This window comes from Chanodichthys erythropterus, chromosome 3 (genome assembly GCF_024489055.1).
Source record: "Chanodichthys erythropterus isolate Z2021 chromosome 3, ASM2448905v1, whole genome shotgun sequence".
Taxonomy (NCBI): Eukaryota; Metazoa; Chordata; class Actinopteri; order Cypriniformes; family Xenocyprididae; genus Chanodichthys; species Chanodichthys erythropterus.
In genome coordinates, this window is record NC_090223.1 from 27,279,725 (window position 1) to 27,294,134 (window position 14,410).

Consider the following 14,410-nt stretch of genomic DNA (forward strand, 5'->3'; position numbering starts at 1 on the left):
TTTCTGCCCCCGTTTTATAATTAAGAGAATACACATACAAATGTGTTTTCAAATGTTTATTTAAAAAACATCAAGTTATCTGATAAGCAGTGAAAGGCCCATACTACGACAAACTATTGAATACTATACATAACTTAATAAATGCACATCATCTGAAGAGAGACAGTAGTAAAAGTTTAAATATTAAGCATTTGTACAGCACAATTTCAGTTGGAAAATTCAAGACAAAGATCATCAATCGACAATGCACTTCTATATATAATACTGTGCATACAAACAGATACACAAGATAAAAAAAACACATAGTACTATGTTAAAATGATGCATTTTTACTTGACACTGGGGAAAATCAAAACCGTTATTCAAAACTTCATAAAATACTTTCTTTTAGAACCAACATTCCTAGTATTCTGCACTTCAGGCTATGCTGAAACCGTCCATTTCTCTCAGCTTCAAGCCTCTGTGTCCATTTTATTCTATGACCTCACACTTTTGCTCTCTCTTGCCCTCTTGACTTCTTCCATTAGCTCTTTCAGGTATTGGATCTCTTTAGCTATGGACTCTGCTTTTTCCACCAGTTCTTGATTCCTCTCCTCAAGGACTGTACATTCAGACTGGAGGGCCTCTTGCTCTGCACGCTTTTTCTGTCTGTAGCGGGTCGCCGCAGTCTTATTCTGCTCCATTTTCTTCAGCTTTTTCTTCTCAACCACAACCTTTGAGCCACTGACTGACTTCACTCTTCCTGCGAGGGTAGGCGACTCTGACTGCTGATTTTGGGTGGGCTTAGAACCAGGTGTGGGGTAGGGCTTCACCCTAGAAGACCGAGACTGGGGAGAGGTTGGGATTTGTGGGTCAGGGGAAGTTGGACTTGGGGAATTCTCCACAACCACCTCACCTGGATGGGTAACCATCGCACTAACCTCCTCTTTGGGAGAAAGTACAAGAACGATGCGGGTTGGGGAGAGGGACAGGACAATTTTGGGCACCCGCATCTCGACAGGGGATGGACTCTGCACTTCAGCTATGTCTACCTCGCAACCAAGCTCAAGAGTATCAGTAGGGGACTCGGGTGGAAGGATGGAAGGTGATGGGACTGGGGAGGCCGGTTCAGACTTTATCTCAAACTCAGCCTGGGGCTCAGGGACAACAGAGGAGGAATCTGACAATTCACAAGGTGATGAGGGAATGAAAGGAGTAGGAACTGGAGTATTCAAAGTAAATGAAAGGTTGGAAAGTTGATTGATTTCAGGGATAGGCACTATTAGAGAGGGTGAAGGCGTATTGTCAGAAGCTACAGACTGGGACTCCAGGTCTATCTGTGACTCCAGAGAAGCGATGAGCTCCTCAGGAGAACTGGGTGGATCCTCAGAATCATAGGAGCCAATGAAAGACTCCAGGTCAAACTCACTCAAATCAATTCGCTCCGTCATCCAATCCATTTCACTGAACGAATGATCTGGAAAGAAAAACATTTTAAATATGATGATTGCCTGCTTAAAATATTAGTATGCTGAAATTAGAACACTTGTAATTACACTTGAAGTTACTTGCTACACCATACCTTTGCCACTGTCTGCACCATGATTATCTAGGCACAGCTCATCTGAGGGGAACCAGGACAGGGACAGCTGATTGAGCCCAGCCTTCTCCCCCCTCTGAGTGGAGGGAGGAGAGCAGGGTGGTGAGAGAGAGGGAAGTGGAGAGGAAGAGAAAGATGAGAGGGGCGATTCAGCGCCTCCGAGAGGAAGAACCTCCTCATCTTTATCTAGGAGAGACCCTAGAGGGTCAGCCATCGGTGATGATGGGTCCCAAAAAAGGACCTCCATATCGTCCTGGCCAAACCGTGAGCTCATCAAAGACATGGCTGTCTATTTCAAGTGGAATCAACGAGTCTTCTACTGAGAATTCGAATAATTTCGTGCTGTCAGGTACAGCAAAGATCAGAGTTGCCACAAAGGACCTGCAAACAGATATTAAAAGTAGTTAATCACTTATATAACAATTTTATAAATGTATTCATACAACAGTACTTTGCAAGAGAAAAAAGGCTCATTAGTTATTCCTGACTCACAATGACGTCATCCGCCTACACCCTGCCCATATATGGCATCTACCACGTGACCTTTATCGCTTACTGTCAGCAGACTGGGTTCCATTTCTAAAACCTCAACCCCAGTTTACAGGGGCAAAATTGCTTTTTATAAGACCCTAAAGTTAGCTGATTAGTTATTGTTTGAGGCAAAATGTACTCCGATGTTCTATTTTTATCAAGGTGGATAAAGACTCCGCCATTTCAGGGACTAGCCGCTCCCTTTTCAGGAACGTACGCCATTTTATAAAGCGCACGCGGTGATAAAGAAACGTCAATTAAACTGTCTCACTCAAGTTTATTTTGATTTAAACATATTCAGACTGGTTGGAGATGCATTCACTATACAAAATACAAACATTATAGTACATTTTAAAACAGATATGACTAAAAATTCATCGACTGATGTTGTCACTGTCGGCAAGACATATGGCGCGCTAAGCTCGAGACGCTGGTCATGCCAATTTCTATTATCTATTAAAATTCACAAATCCACAATCTACATTAAAGTCACATTAAAAAATACCTGCAAATATTAACCGCCAAAATAAGGCTTAATTATTTAATGTTACACATACGCCCAACCGGGTCGATGAAACGACGTGACATTTTAAGACAAAAACAATTAAAAATATACTTACGCCATTTTGATATAAATGTACTGAGCCAGTGCACTATGTTGATGCACTGATGAGTTTGCGCGCTGTCTACAGGCTGCAGTTCACACGGCCATTTCGGCGGAGAGCAGAATCGCTCGAATATCAACAAAAAATCAGCTGGGAGAAGAAAAGATCTGCAGACGATGACGTCGAGCTTATGTTTATATAGAGCCGCAGTGCCGCTCAGACATATCCTTCCGCCAGAGCGCTTTGTGTTGTGTTACTGGGCGCAGACAGCAAATAGACCCACCACTTTTAGTAAAATTTTTATCATGAATAGGAAAAATAACTATTAAAGCTAATAACTATTATTTTGTGATTAGCCTACTTCTTTTTGTTTATTTAAAATGGGGAAAAGGGAAAAGTATGCTATTAGGCTAGGACACAGCATTGTAAAAATAGACTCTGACAATGACATCAGCACTATCTGTCAGTCGATAGATTGATAAACAAATGTGTTGTGAGCTCAAGTCTACCAAAACAATCATTTGAGGGAACATTATATTTCCCAGATGTGGTGTTGGGTTTATCGCCCTCTGCTGGACGAGAACTAAACTACAGGGAGAGTTTTGCCTCGGTTGTTTTTACGGGAATTATTGTTATGGAAAAAAAAGACAACGGAAAGAAAAGACAGTTGCTCTTGCTGACGGCAAAACTGAATAAAGAGACGAAATAGGTTGTAGTAAACAGAAAGGACAAGCTGTAGTTTGTTTAGTGGTCCTATTTCAGAGAATTGTTTAGAGAAATTCAACACAGAAAGATACACAATCACATCTTGAATGAATGTATTCATTTATTTTCCACAGTTATATTTAAAAACAACACGTCATTATATTATTTTTTTATTTATTTTTTTACAAAATCCCAGCTAATCAAACAATTAAATTAGGCATTGTGCAAATATTTGACCATTTCTTTCAACATAAAAAGCACAATAATTAAAATTAAAAACCCAACATGTTCTAATTAAATTTTATAAACTCACTGTACAATAAATAGGCTATCAACCAAGATCAAAGGTCATAATTAAACCTGACACATCAACACAGACATAAAATAGTGTATTATTGCAAAAGGCACATGTATTAAAAAAAATAAAATAAAAATTGGTCTAGTTTGGAGGCCGTAACATGTGGTTACATTCTAGATGCCTCCATCTTTTGGGGGACAAAAAAAAAAAAAAAAAAATAACAGTGATAATAATAACAAGAATCTATTTTTATATAATTAGGTACAATTTAAATTTTGTAAATATAAAAGTCTCTATAATATAGTAGCATATTATTGCTGATAATATTCCTTAAATCTTTTGAATCAAAAGTGCTGTAGCTGCTATTGTAATTTTTTACCATATAGGCTACTGTAAAATAGAATAAGCAAACAAAAACTACTATCATTACTGATATTATCTTGTGCTGATATATGATTGATTTGATTCCCTCTCAGTGGATTTCTCTTTGCTAAACATTTGCTAAATGTCAGCCTTTCATCAGATGACCACAATGCAGTCCTGCCGTGTGTATCTGTGAAGAAACCTGATCTTTGGGTTTATGCCTGTCTTTGTTCTCAAGCATTAGTATAGATCAGTCACTAATTCATTCAGCGATCCTTTTCTTGCTTCGGGCTCAGCCTCAGGGGATTGTAAACTGCAGGACATCAATGGAAGAGTGCTGCATAGACCAAGGCCCTCTTGAGCTGTTTTACCCACACATGCTAGTGTGTTTACACAGTAGCTCTATTTTCCAGTTGTATTATTCTCGCTAGTTGTAGTTTCTGCCTCAGGGAACAGGTCAGGGTTTTCTGCTAGCGTAGAGCGGATTCTCTTCTTCTCTTTGAACCGGCCTGAATGTGAGACTTTCACATGGCGCCCCTTTGTTGCCGTTTTGTCCACGATACGCTCCAAGCGGGCGTTAAACTGGCTGTCTACGGCTGCGTCGGGGGTCCCAGGTGTCTCCCCGGCGTTGCTGTTGTGGTCTCCAGGGATTTCGTACAACACTTTCGGCTCTGATTTCTTCTTACGCAGGAAGGTCAGTTTCCACCAGGCTGGTGCAGGTTCTGCGGTCGCCATCGAGATGAAAGCAGACTCTGCGAAGAGGACAGAATGAGAGATTTATACATGAGAGATATGATTTAAGACCAAACAGTATGCCTAAATAAGAAAATGAACTGAAAACATCTTGTTTTTTTGTTCAATTTAACCAGCTGTTTTATTTGAACACAAAAAGTAAGATTAGTCATAATGTGTAAGCTGAGGCCTGAGGGTGTGAGCTAATGTAAGATCTGTGTCTTGCATTAGAAGGGGCAGCCGCTAATGAATTTTTTAGTGTAATTCAATAAGCACCATATGGCAGAGGTATGATAGGGTTTTAACCTGTAGAGTTCTGGTTACAGGCCTCAAATTTCACACACTCTGCACTGCAGATATATGGTAGGAGGATGGAAATGCTTAATATAGACCATGCTAATGCTAAATGATAGAGCGCTTGCGCTCATAATGTGTTCAAGTCCTCCTGGGAAGTTTATATTTACAAGGGAAGTCGTGTTTACGACATCAGGTGCGTTCAAGTACCTTCTCTTAATTAACTACACAAAAATACAGGTTTATAAACTTTACTTCTAAAATGAAGAACAAAGAATGTGCATCAGGTGTGTTTTGCTTTTTTTTATGTTTTTAATTAATTTATGAAGCCACTGTGAACTTTATCGTTACATATTATTATATTATATTACAATGCTGTCATATTTTGTGCAAGAAGTTAGCACTGATGTAAATAAACAAGCCTGACAATGTCACTATATAGATACCAATAAGTAGGTATTCCAACATGTTTCTCACTGACACATCCCCAACTCCAAAACATCGGGGCTTAAAGAAAATCCAGAGCTTTCCATTCGTATTAAAGGATTAGTCCACTCATTTGAGGATTACTCACCTCCATGTCATCCAAGATATTCATGTCTTTCTTTCTTCAGTCGAAAAGAAATTAAGGTTTTTGAGGAAAACATTCCAGCATTATTCTCCTTATAGTGGACTTCAATGGTCTCCAAACGGTTGAAGGTCAAAATTACAGTTTCAGTGCAGCTTCAAAGGGCTTTAAATGATACCAGACAAGTAATAAGGGTCTTATCTAGCGAAACCATTGGCCATTTTCTAAAAAAATACAACTGTAATGCTTTATAAACACAAATGATCTCCTTTTACGTGCTTCCGCTTTCCGTATTCTTCAAAAAGCTTACGCTGTATGTCCTACGCCTTCCCTATTCAACTTACGGAATGAACGCAGCGGCAGTTACATTTTTTCCGTAAGTTGAATAGAGAAGGTGTAGGACATACAGCGTAAGCTTTTTGAAGAATACGGAAAACAAAAGCACATGCAAAGCGATCATTTGTGTTTATAAAGCATATACAGTTGTATTTTTATTTATTTTTTTTGAAAATGGCCAACCTTTTCTCTAGATAAGACCCTTATTCCTCGTCTGGTATCGTTTAAAGCCCTTTGAAGCTGCACTGAAACTGTCATTTTGACCTTCAACCGTTTGGGCTCCACTGAAGTCCACTATAAGGAGAATAATCCTGGAATGTTTTCATCAAAAACCTTCATTTCATTTCAACTGAAGAAAGAAGGACAGGAACATCTTGGATGACATGGGGGTGAGTAAATTATCAGGAAAATATTATTTGAAAGTAGACTAATCCTTTAAAGATAGTGTGGTGGCATCCATGTGCGTTCAATTCGTAAAAATGATCTTTCTAATGTGACTTGAATGCACAATTAATACAGCTTATTTTATTTTTTTAAATAATGAAATTGACAATTTATGCTACGGGTCAAAAGTTTTAGGGCCTGTATTATATTTTTAATGCTCATTCAAAAATACAGTAAAAACAGTAATATTGTGAAATATTATTACAGTTTATAATAATTGATTTCTCTGTTGGCGTCACATGATCCTTCAGAAATCAATGTAATATGCTGTTTGTTGTGCTGTTTAATGTTTTTTGGAAGCCATACATTTTTTTGATGAATAAAAAGTTCAAGAAAACAGCATTTATTTGAAATAGAAATCTTCTGTGACATTATTAATGTCTTTACTGTCACTTCTGATCAATTTATTGGATCCTTGCTGAATAAAAATATGAATTTCTTTCAAAAAAAGAGAGAAATCTTACTGACCCCAAACTTTTTAATAGCATACATTTGTACTTCAATAAAACAGGCTCAAAGGTCGATTGTGGCGAGTCACTTTGAAATCATTAACACTGCAATTCGTCTAAAAATGTTGTTAAATGGACCTGATAATATGGCAAAATATTAAATGGAGCTGAAAGCATGATCACATTAGCAAAAATATTTAATAAACAAACACACGAGAGGCTAATTCTGCAGAAATTTGTAACTGTGTCTCCATCCAGGCCCTAAGTGAATACACTCATTATAGCATCTGAACCCATGAGACTTCACTTCACAGGTCTGACTGATGCAGCTGCTTTCATTTTAGCCATAATATCCAGTGTGTTGTTGCTTTGAATAGATTCTACGTGATTAATTCATTCATTTATGTGATTTTACATGGTCCATTCATGTGTTAAGAGCTCACAGTCCAGACAAGAGTTTGCGGTTCATACACATGCTAGAATGGCTTCTTTGAAGTAAACCATTACAATGAAAGCAAGCACGCCTTTGACATACACGTTAAAACACTGTCCAAATGAAACTTCGTATCATATTGTGAGGCTTACCGCACACTTATTTACACAAAGAAAACAATAAACAAATGCTCTGAGCTGCATATCCTGGTAATTTTATTGCTTTACTGCCCATGATCATATCTCGAACTGAATCAGCCTCCTGTGAAATGAAGAAATGAACTCCCACACTCAAATTCACACAAAACTGCTGTAGCGTGTGGCAATATCCATTCACAGGAAAGGCTTGGCTCTGTTGCTTAGCAACAAAGTGGTCATTTTCATACAGTATGCTAATTTCTGTTCGCTCTCTCAGGGTTTTGACTCTTGCTCCTGCTTTTATGTTTACGAGAGCAAACAGAGATCAGGTGGTGCCGACCAGATCCCTTTCAACCTTACAGCCTTGTTTTTTTCCGCTTTTAACCTTATAAAAGAGGGCATTTAATCCAGATGGTTTTAACAATAAGACATACTGTATTACCTCTTATTTAAAAATGCTATAAAATTCTTTGGTTTAGTGATGCCAGAACTCAATAAACTAAACCCTTGAATTTCATTGCACACATTTATCACTTGCAAGTTTAAAGCGCAATTCATAATACAATAAATTGCGAGAATTGCAAGAATTTGTAAATGTTCTGTAATATTATTGCACTCCAATGCACTTGGTTTTCCAATGTGAGATATTATGATTTAGTCAGGGTTTGGATAAGGAAAGTTTCTCTTTGCATGCAAGGGGATTAACTTCTACACAAACATGGTCTTACTTATACACACTTCATGTTGTTAGCATGTGGTTTTCATATTAAGATAAAAATGATGATAAGGGTCAAGGAAATCAGTGTTCAAAAGGAAACGCAAGTGCTTTCCGGGAACATGTCAATGGCCAGCAGGAACTTTCTGTGTGCTGATTATTCAAGGATTTGATAAGACTGACATATCACGATAATGTAGAAAAAGAATGGCTTTGGTGTCACAAAATCCAACTTTATGATGTCTTGTTACGAAAATTATGGACCGCTTGTTAATTTCCCTAAAAGCATTTCAATTTATTTCAGGCATCACAATGATAATGACACAAAGTACATTTAGTTTCAACAGAAGCTCCCATGAGAAATTAAAATCTCTGTAGACATCTTGATTAATTAATTATTCCTGTTGGTGGTTGGAAAAAAACATCAGGTGTTAACTGGAGGTCCTTGGAGAGCTTCGCTCTGGGAACAGTCACACTCTGATGGGGTTAAAGTGAGTAAAAGTATAGTGCAAATCACAGGAATTGTGGTGCACAAAAGAACTGTAGGAAATATATTCTTGTGTTTGACCAGTCGCGCAGGCCCAAAACGTGCAGTGGCATTTAGTTCAGGTTTATTTTTATGTTGTTTTATTTTCGCACCTTATAGAAACATGTCCCTATTTTTAAAGGGCGTAAGAGTAAAATACACTCTTAAAAGTAAAGGCTCTTTATTGGCATTGATGGTTCCAAGAAGAACCCTTAATGTCCATGGAGACTTTCCATTGTCTATATACTGTAAAAAGATTAGATGTTTCTACACAATAAAAAAGAAGTTCTTTAAGAACAGTTCTTTGGGGAACTCAAATGGTTCCATTATGGCATCACAGTGAAAAGTTATTTTGGATTTTCTATTTTAGAGAGTAGCTAAAAAGAATTAAAAGGAAATTGGTTCCAAGTTTCCACAGAGGAAAAATTTATAGAAGCTCTTTCAGAGCTCAGAAGAGCTTGGAGATATTGATTCAGATGTTTCTTCAAAAAAACACATTCAAATAAGACAATTGTTGACCTAAAGTAAGAGTATATAGCTATAAATTGAATATTGCAGATCATTTGTTTTTGATAGAACTGGATGAGGAATGTTTGCGCTCATATTGAGATGATTGCAGACTTTGGACGTAGCAAATCTAAGCATCAATTGAGACATAGTTGAACTTGAGATCTCTTCTGAAACTGTAGAGGAAACGTGTGAGATCATTGGGGCTTTTTCTCTGGAGAAAAATAACTTATATTTGTCTAGGTAGGAGAAACAAAACTGAAAGTTTTTCATTTTTCTTTCCAATGAGGAGAGGGGAAATTCTGTGTATAAATACAAATATACCCAAGCACATGGTAAACGAATAAAGCAGGGAGAATACGAAGCACTAAACAGCATTTGCTTGTAATTTCATAACGTCATTCGTTTCTTCCCTTGTCCACTTGAATGAAACCCTTAATATTCTACTATGAATATACCATTAATTAGGGATTGAGGGACTACACTTTAAAGCAATTATCTTTGATTCATAATGTTTGTGGACTGTTTTAATTTCAATTTAACGAGTTCAGGTGGTCAGAACTTTCTTGGCTCCTTCCCAATACGATGTTTTTGTCAGGATTAATAAGTAAATTTAAAATCCATTCAGAGACGTTCATTTTGCCTGCTGAACTTACAATTGAAAGAAATGTTTTGCATTTCAAAGTGTTCACTTGATTGCAATAATCCCCCCCCCCCCACACACACACACACTCATCTCAGGCTCCTCACTGTGGACGATTAGTCAGTGATAAAGGTTCACTGTTTGCTATGAATGTGTAATCAAATGTGTCTCTGTCCAAAGGTCATTAAAATTCAAACCTATCATATGCTTTTTTTTCTCTAGAACTTCATTTAATTCCCATTTGATCAGCTAATTTTTTCTCTGGAACTCAATATTAATTTCTATTTGATTTTACCTTTAGCAAACAAGTAGCACTTTATATGTAGTCGAATTAATATAAAACTAACAGCAACTGGATTATATTCCATGGAGTTTAAAGAGTTTTTCCCCTCCGGTGAATTCTGGTAATAAGCCTCTCTCACCTGTGCAGGTGAATGTACGTCAGTTGAGATAGTTGTTATCTGCCTTACAGGGGTCGCTATCCTTTGGTTCAGTTCTCCGTCCAGTTGAGTCCAGCAGGTGAGGTCATCGCCCTATAGGACCCAGCTTTTTCTCTGAATTTTAATTTGTTTTTGTCTATCCCTTCTCTTCTGCCTCCTCTTCAGCTTGGCTGTCCCTCTCGCTCTCTCTGGCAACCAGGTGTAGATTCACAGGTGCTTGACTCCTCCCACCCGCAGCCACACAGACACCCACATCAGGCTCCTCCTCCCTCTGCTGCCTGAATAAACAGGCTTATGTGACATCAGCTTCATAGAACAATAGCTAACATATACTTGGATTGGGTGTTGAAGATTAATGACTGGATCAGCTTTTGATATTACATTAGCTAATATTTAAGAGGCTATAAAGTTAATGACATTGGGAATGGAATCAGCAGGGATTGTGCTAATAGTAAGCTTTTTTCTCTCTTCCTTAAAGTTCACCCAAAAATGAAAATTCTGTCATTAATTACTCACCCTCATGTCGTTCCACACCTGTAAGACCTTCGTTCATCATTGGAACACAAATTAAGATATTTTGGATGAAATCTGAAAGGTATATGTCTTGTCCTTAGACAGCAATATAATTAAAATTATAGTTAAAACAGTCGATGTGACTGCAGTGGTTCAGCGATGAGAATACTTTTTGTGCGCAAAAACAATACAAAAATAATGACTTTATTCAACAGTCTCTTCTCTTCTGTGTCGTTCTCATGTTGTTTACATCCAGCGCTTCCAGGTTCTACGTAAGAATGCCAACTCATTATTGGCCGGCTCCTGCGTCACCATCACTCGCATGTGTCGTGGTGCTAGGGCTGCACGATTTGGAGAAAAAATCTAATTGCGATTTTTCTGGTTAAAATTGCGAATTGCGATTTAAAATGCGATTCTATAAAACATAATAATGTTTTATTATGGCTTGTTTTGCTTGTTTGTAGGGCTGCACAATTTGGCCTGAAATTTTGTGCTAATATATTATTTTGACTAATAATTTTTTATTATTATTATTATTATCATTATTTCTAAATAAAAATATTAAATCAAATAAGACATTTTACTGTTGTAATAACTTTCATAATTAAAGTATTTAGCATTAGTATTTAATTATAAATAACTGTAATAATTAGAAAATATTATTTAAAACGTGTATGACAAAATGTGGGGTAACCAGTTAACATGCAAGCAGTATGTCTATAAATCATTAGAAAGGTCTAAGGATTTATTATCAAATATTATATTATTATGATAAAAATCTGTCTCAATAATTTCTTCATTTTTGTCAGGAGGTATGCAAAATCAAAAATGGTGTCCATGTATTTAACATGTCCGTTTCATACTGTGCGCTGGAGGGCGCCCTTGAGCAGATACTCCAAATATACGCGATATAACAAATGCAGTTCCAGGAAATCCCCAATGGGCATCATGCTATCCCTGTGACTGAATAAAAAGAAGGTAGAAATGCTTTGATTGATTAAACATGAATAAAATAAACAGACAACTACAACAATACATGGTTTATATGTTGTTTTCTTCAAGCCTTCTTGGGTATTTCCTTAATAATAAAGTATATTTATAATCCAATGCTAATCAAAATGCTATTTCAAACACTCAACTGACGTTATAAAGTGAGTTTGGAGTAAAAGCACATTAAATGGTGTCTTTTGTTAGAAAAGAAGTTCATAAAGGCTTCGTAAATAATGACAGGGAACAGAAGAGATGAATAAAGTCTGAATAAATGTTGAATAAAGTCGTTATTTTTGTTTTGTTTTTGCACACAAAAAGTATTCTCGTCACTTCATAAAATTCAAGTTGAACCACTGCAGTCATGTTGACTGTTTTGACAATGTCTTTAGTACCTTTCTGGACCTTGAAAGTGGTGGTTATATTGCTGTCTATGGACAAGTCAGATACCTCTTGGATTTTATCAAAAATATCTTAATTTGTGTTTTGAAGATGAACGAAGGTCTTACAGGTGTGGAACGACATGAGGGTGAGTAATAAATGACAGAAATTTCATTTTTGGTTGAACTAACCATTTAAGACTCTTAGGTTTGGTACATGCTTTCTTGTTCAATTTTTAAATAAATAAATAGCATTTCATGTATATTGAAATGCTAATGCTCTCAAAAACTGTGTTTAACAGCATTATTTACTGTGGTGAATGTTTTTCAGACATTTAGAAATACTACCAGTCAAATTATCAGACTCATCTACTCAACTCTTTATCAGCGTTAGGGGTAACGCATTACCAGTTATGTAATCAGATTACTTTTTCCAAGTAACTAAAGGCCTGTTCGCACCAAGAACTATAACGATAATTTTATTAGCGTCCATAACAGTAGATTAAATCAGTCTGTTTCTTATAAGTGCACACTGCAGTGTTTGTTATCTGCCCCTTTAAATGCTCAAGCTCTTTAAAGCAGGATTGATTCTGATTGGCTGTCAATGTTTTTATCATTCATCAGCTTGAAAAAAATTGTTCTGAAAGTGAGTCAAATGATTGTTTCTCTGTGGCGATTTCGTTATAGTAGTGGTGTATAGCCTATAGTTATCGTCCTTGGTGTGAACGGGCCTTAACGCATTACTTTTACATTTACAACAAAATATCTTTATATTTTATATTATAGAGTTACATTTTCAAATAACTAACACAAGTTACTTTGTTTTCTCATTTATTGACTGACAACTCTCCTGTGAGAAATCGTGCGAGTAAGTGTAAACATGATGTGATGTGAGCATGCATTTACTCATCTCACTTGCACAAAAACATTCGTTAAATTTAACTCTGAATATTATGCAAACCTGCCATAGTTAAATATGTTAAATAATACAAATATACTTTATGTATTTCAACTCAATTTATTAACAAATGTCTTTACTGCTGACTTTGATGATCCAATATAAGCAAAAAATTGTATTTTTGTCAGCTGTTAGGGGAAGGAATTTGCATTCCAGCCTTATTCATTTCACTTTTGGTGTTTTTTTTATTATTATTATTATTTATTTATTTAAATAAGTAAGTGTTAAGTAAAATTTTATATTTTACTTTATATTTTTATATTCTTCTTTTAACACTCTCTCAGGCAATATTGTTTGCTGCATTCTTTTCCTTCAATATTTGCTTCAACCATTACATTTATATTTGTCAGCAAAGCTAATTTTAAGCAGTTCTTCAAGAAAGAAAGAAAGAAAGAAAGAAAGAAAGAAAGAAAGAGAGAAAGAAAGAAAGAAAGAAAGAAAGAAAGAAAGAAAGAAAGAAAGAAAGAAAGAACAATTCCACATCTGACCAGTAGAGGGCAGACTCTCAGTTCTGTCTATTTGAGAGGTAATGCTCCGCAGTCCTGGCTCTGGCATTAGTTTGAACAGGAACAATAGCCAGAGAAGTGTCGGATGCCAGGATGCCCACTGGTGCGATTAGGCTGGTTGAGGGATACTAATGGCTGACCGCTGCCCTAGCTGGGTGTGTTAAGGAGGACTTGCCCTCTGTCTGGGGGCTGCTCGGTTCATGTGGTGCGCTGGCGGTAGGACAGGGTAACGCGGTGTTCATACACCCGGGGATTAAATAAGAACAAGCCACATTTCATGGCCCACTCGAAAGGCGTGCGGCTGGGGGGATGTTCGGCACCAGCTGGGCTCTGGCGTTGGTAGTTCGCTCATGGCAGCCAAGATCTGCCTCTCCACAGTCTGCAGAACACACAGTCCATTAATCATTATCTTATAGCTTCTGATGGGAAACTTCATTTGGCCAGACAAGAGTCATTTTCATTTTAAAGGCAACATTTTGAGCATGTAAAGCATTTGGCCTATTTCTGATCTGACCAATTCGTTTTGAACATTCAGCAGTTCATAAAATTCAGAATTTAAGAATTATCTCCCTTTAAATTGATGAGTTGGAACTTGGTACGGGATGAATTGGAATGACAGGAAGATGAATTTACTGAATTGCAATTGAATGATATTCAATTCTGAAAGATATTCACTTCTATTTTGTAAACCTGCTTTTAAGGTAAATTAGAACATTCTGGGAAACATTGTCTGCCATGGTCCATTAGCCTATAATATATTA

At 36.9% G+C, this 14,410-nt stretch overlaps 3 protein-coding genes across 3 annotated transcripts in view; all 3 read right to left on the reverse strand.

The window, feature by feature from the left end:
- Positions 1-47: 47 nt before the first annotated feature.
- Positions 48-2,888, reverse strand: atf4b (activating transcription factor 4b). Its single transcript, XM_067372559.1, has 3 exons — positions 2,731-2,888; positions 1,562-1,960; positions 48-1,456 (listed from the first exon to the last, which is right to left on the reverse strand). The coding sequence occupies exons 2-3, from the start codon at positions 1,860-1,862 to the stop codon at positions 477-479; spliced, it is 1,281 nt and encodes a 426-aa protein (XP_067228660.1). The 5' UTR covers positions 1,863-1,960; positions 2,731-2,888; the 3' UTR covers positions 48-476.
- A 664-nt stretch (positions 2,889-3,552) lies between these two features.
- prr15la (proline rich 15 like a) lies at positions 3,553-10,509 on the reverse strand. The gene is made up of 2 exons (XM_067372560.1): positions 10,288-10,509; positions 3,553-4,833 (listed from the first exon to the last, which is right to left on the reverse strand). Exon 2 carries the CDS (start codon positions 4,814-4,816, stop codon positions 4,484-4,486), a length of 333 nt encoding a protein of 110 aa, XP_067228661.1. The 5' UTR covers positions 4,817-4,833; positions 10,288-10,509; the 3' UTR covers positions 3,553-4,483.
- LOC137004280 (BEN domain-containing protein 6) overlaps positions 10,442-14,410 on the reverse strand; it is a 35,857-nt gene continuing 31,888 nt past the window's right edge. The window contains exon 10 of the mRNA XM_067364465.1: positions 10,442-10,583. Coding sequence (XP_067220566.1) covers positions 10,442-10,583 — 142 coding nt within the window. The remainder of the gene's footprint in view (positions 10,584-14,410) is intronic.

What these genes read in the sequence shown, in the direction of transcription:
- prr15la (XM_067372560.1), bottom strand. Translation starts at nt 4,816, where the DNA reads ATGGCGACCGCAGAACCTGCACCAGCCTGGTGGAAACTGACCTTCCTG.
- atf4b (XM_067372559.1), bottom strand. Translation starts at nt 1,862, where the DNA reads ATGTCTTTGATGAGCTCACGGTTTGGCCAGGACGATATGGAGGTCCTT. An exon ending in TGGTGCAGACAGTGGCAAAG is followed by an intron (nt 1,457 to 1,561) that starts GTATGGTGTAGC and finishes TTTTCTTTCCAG; the next exon opens with ATCATTCGTTCAGTGAAATG.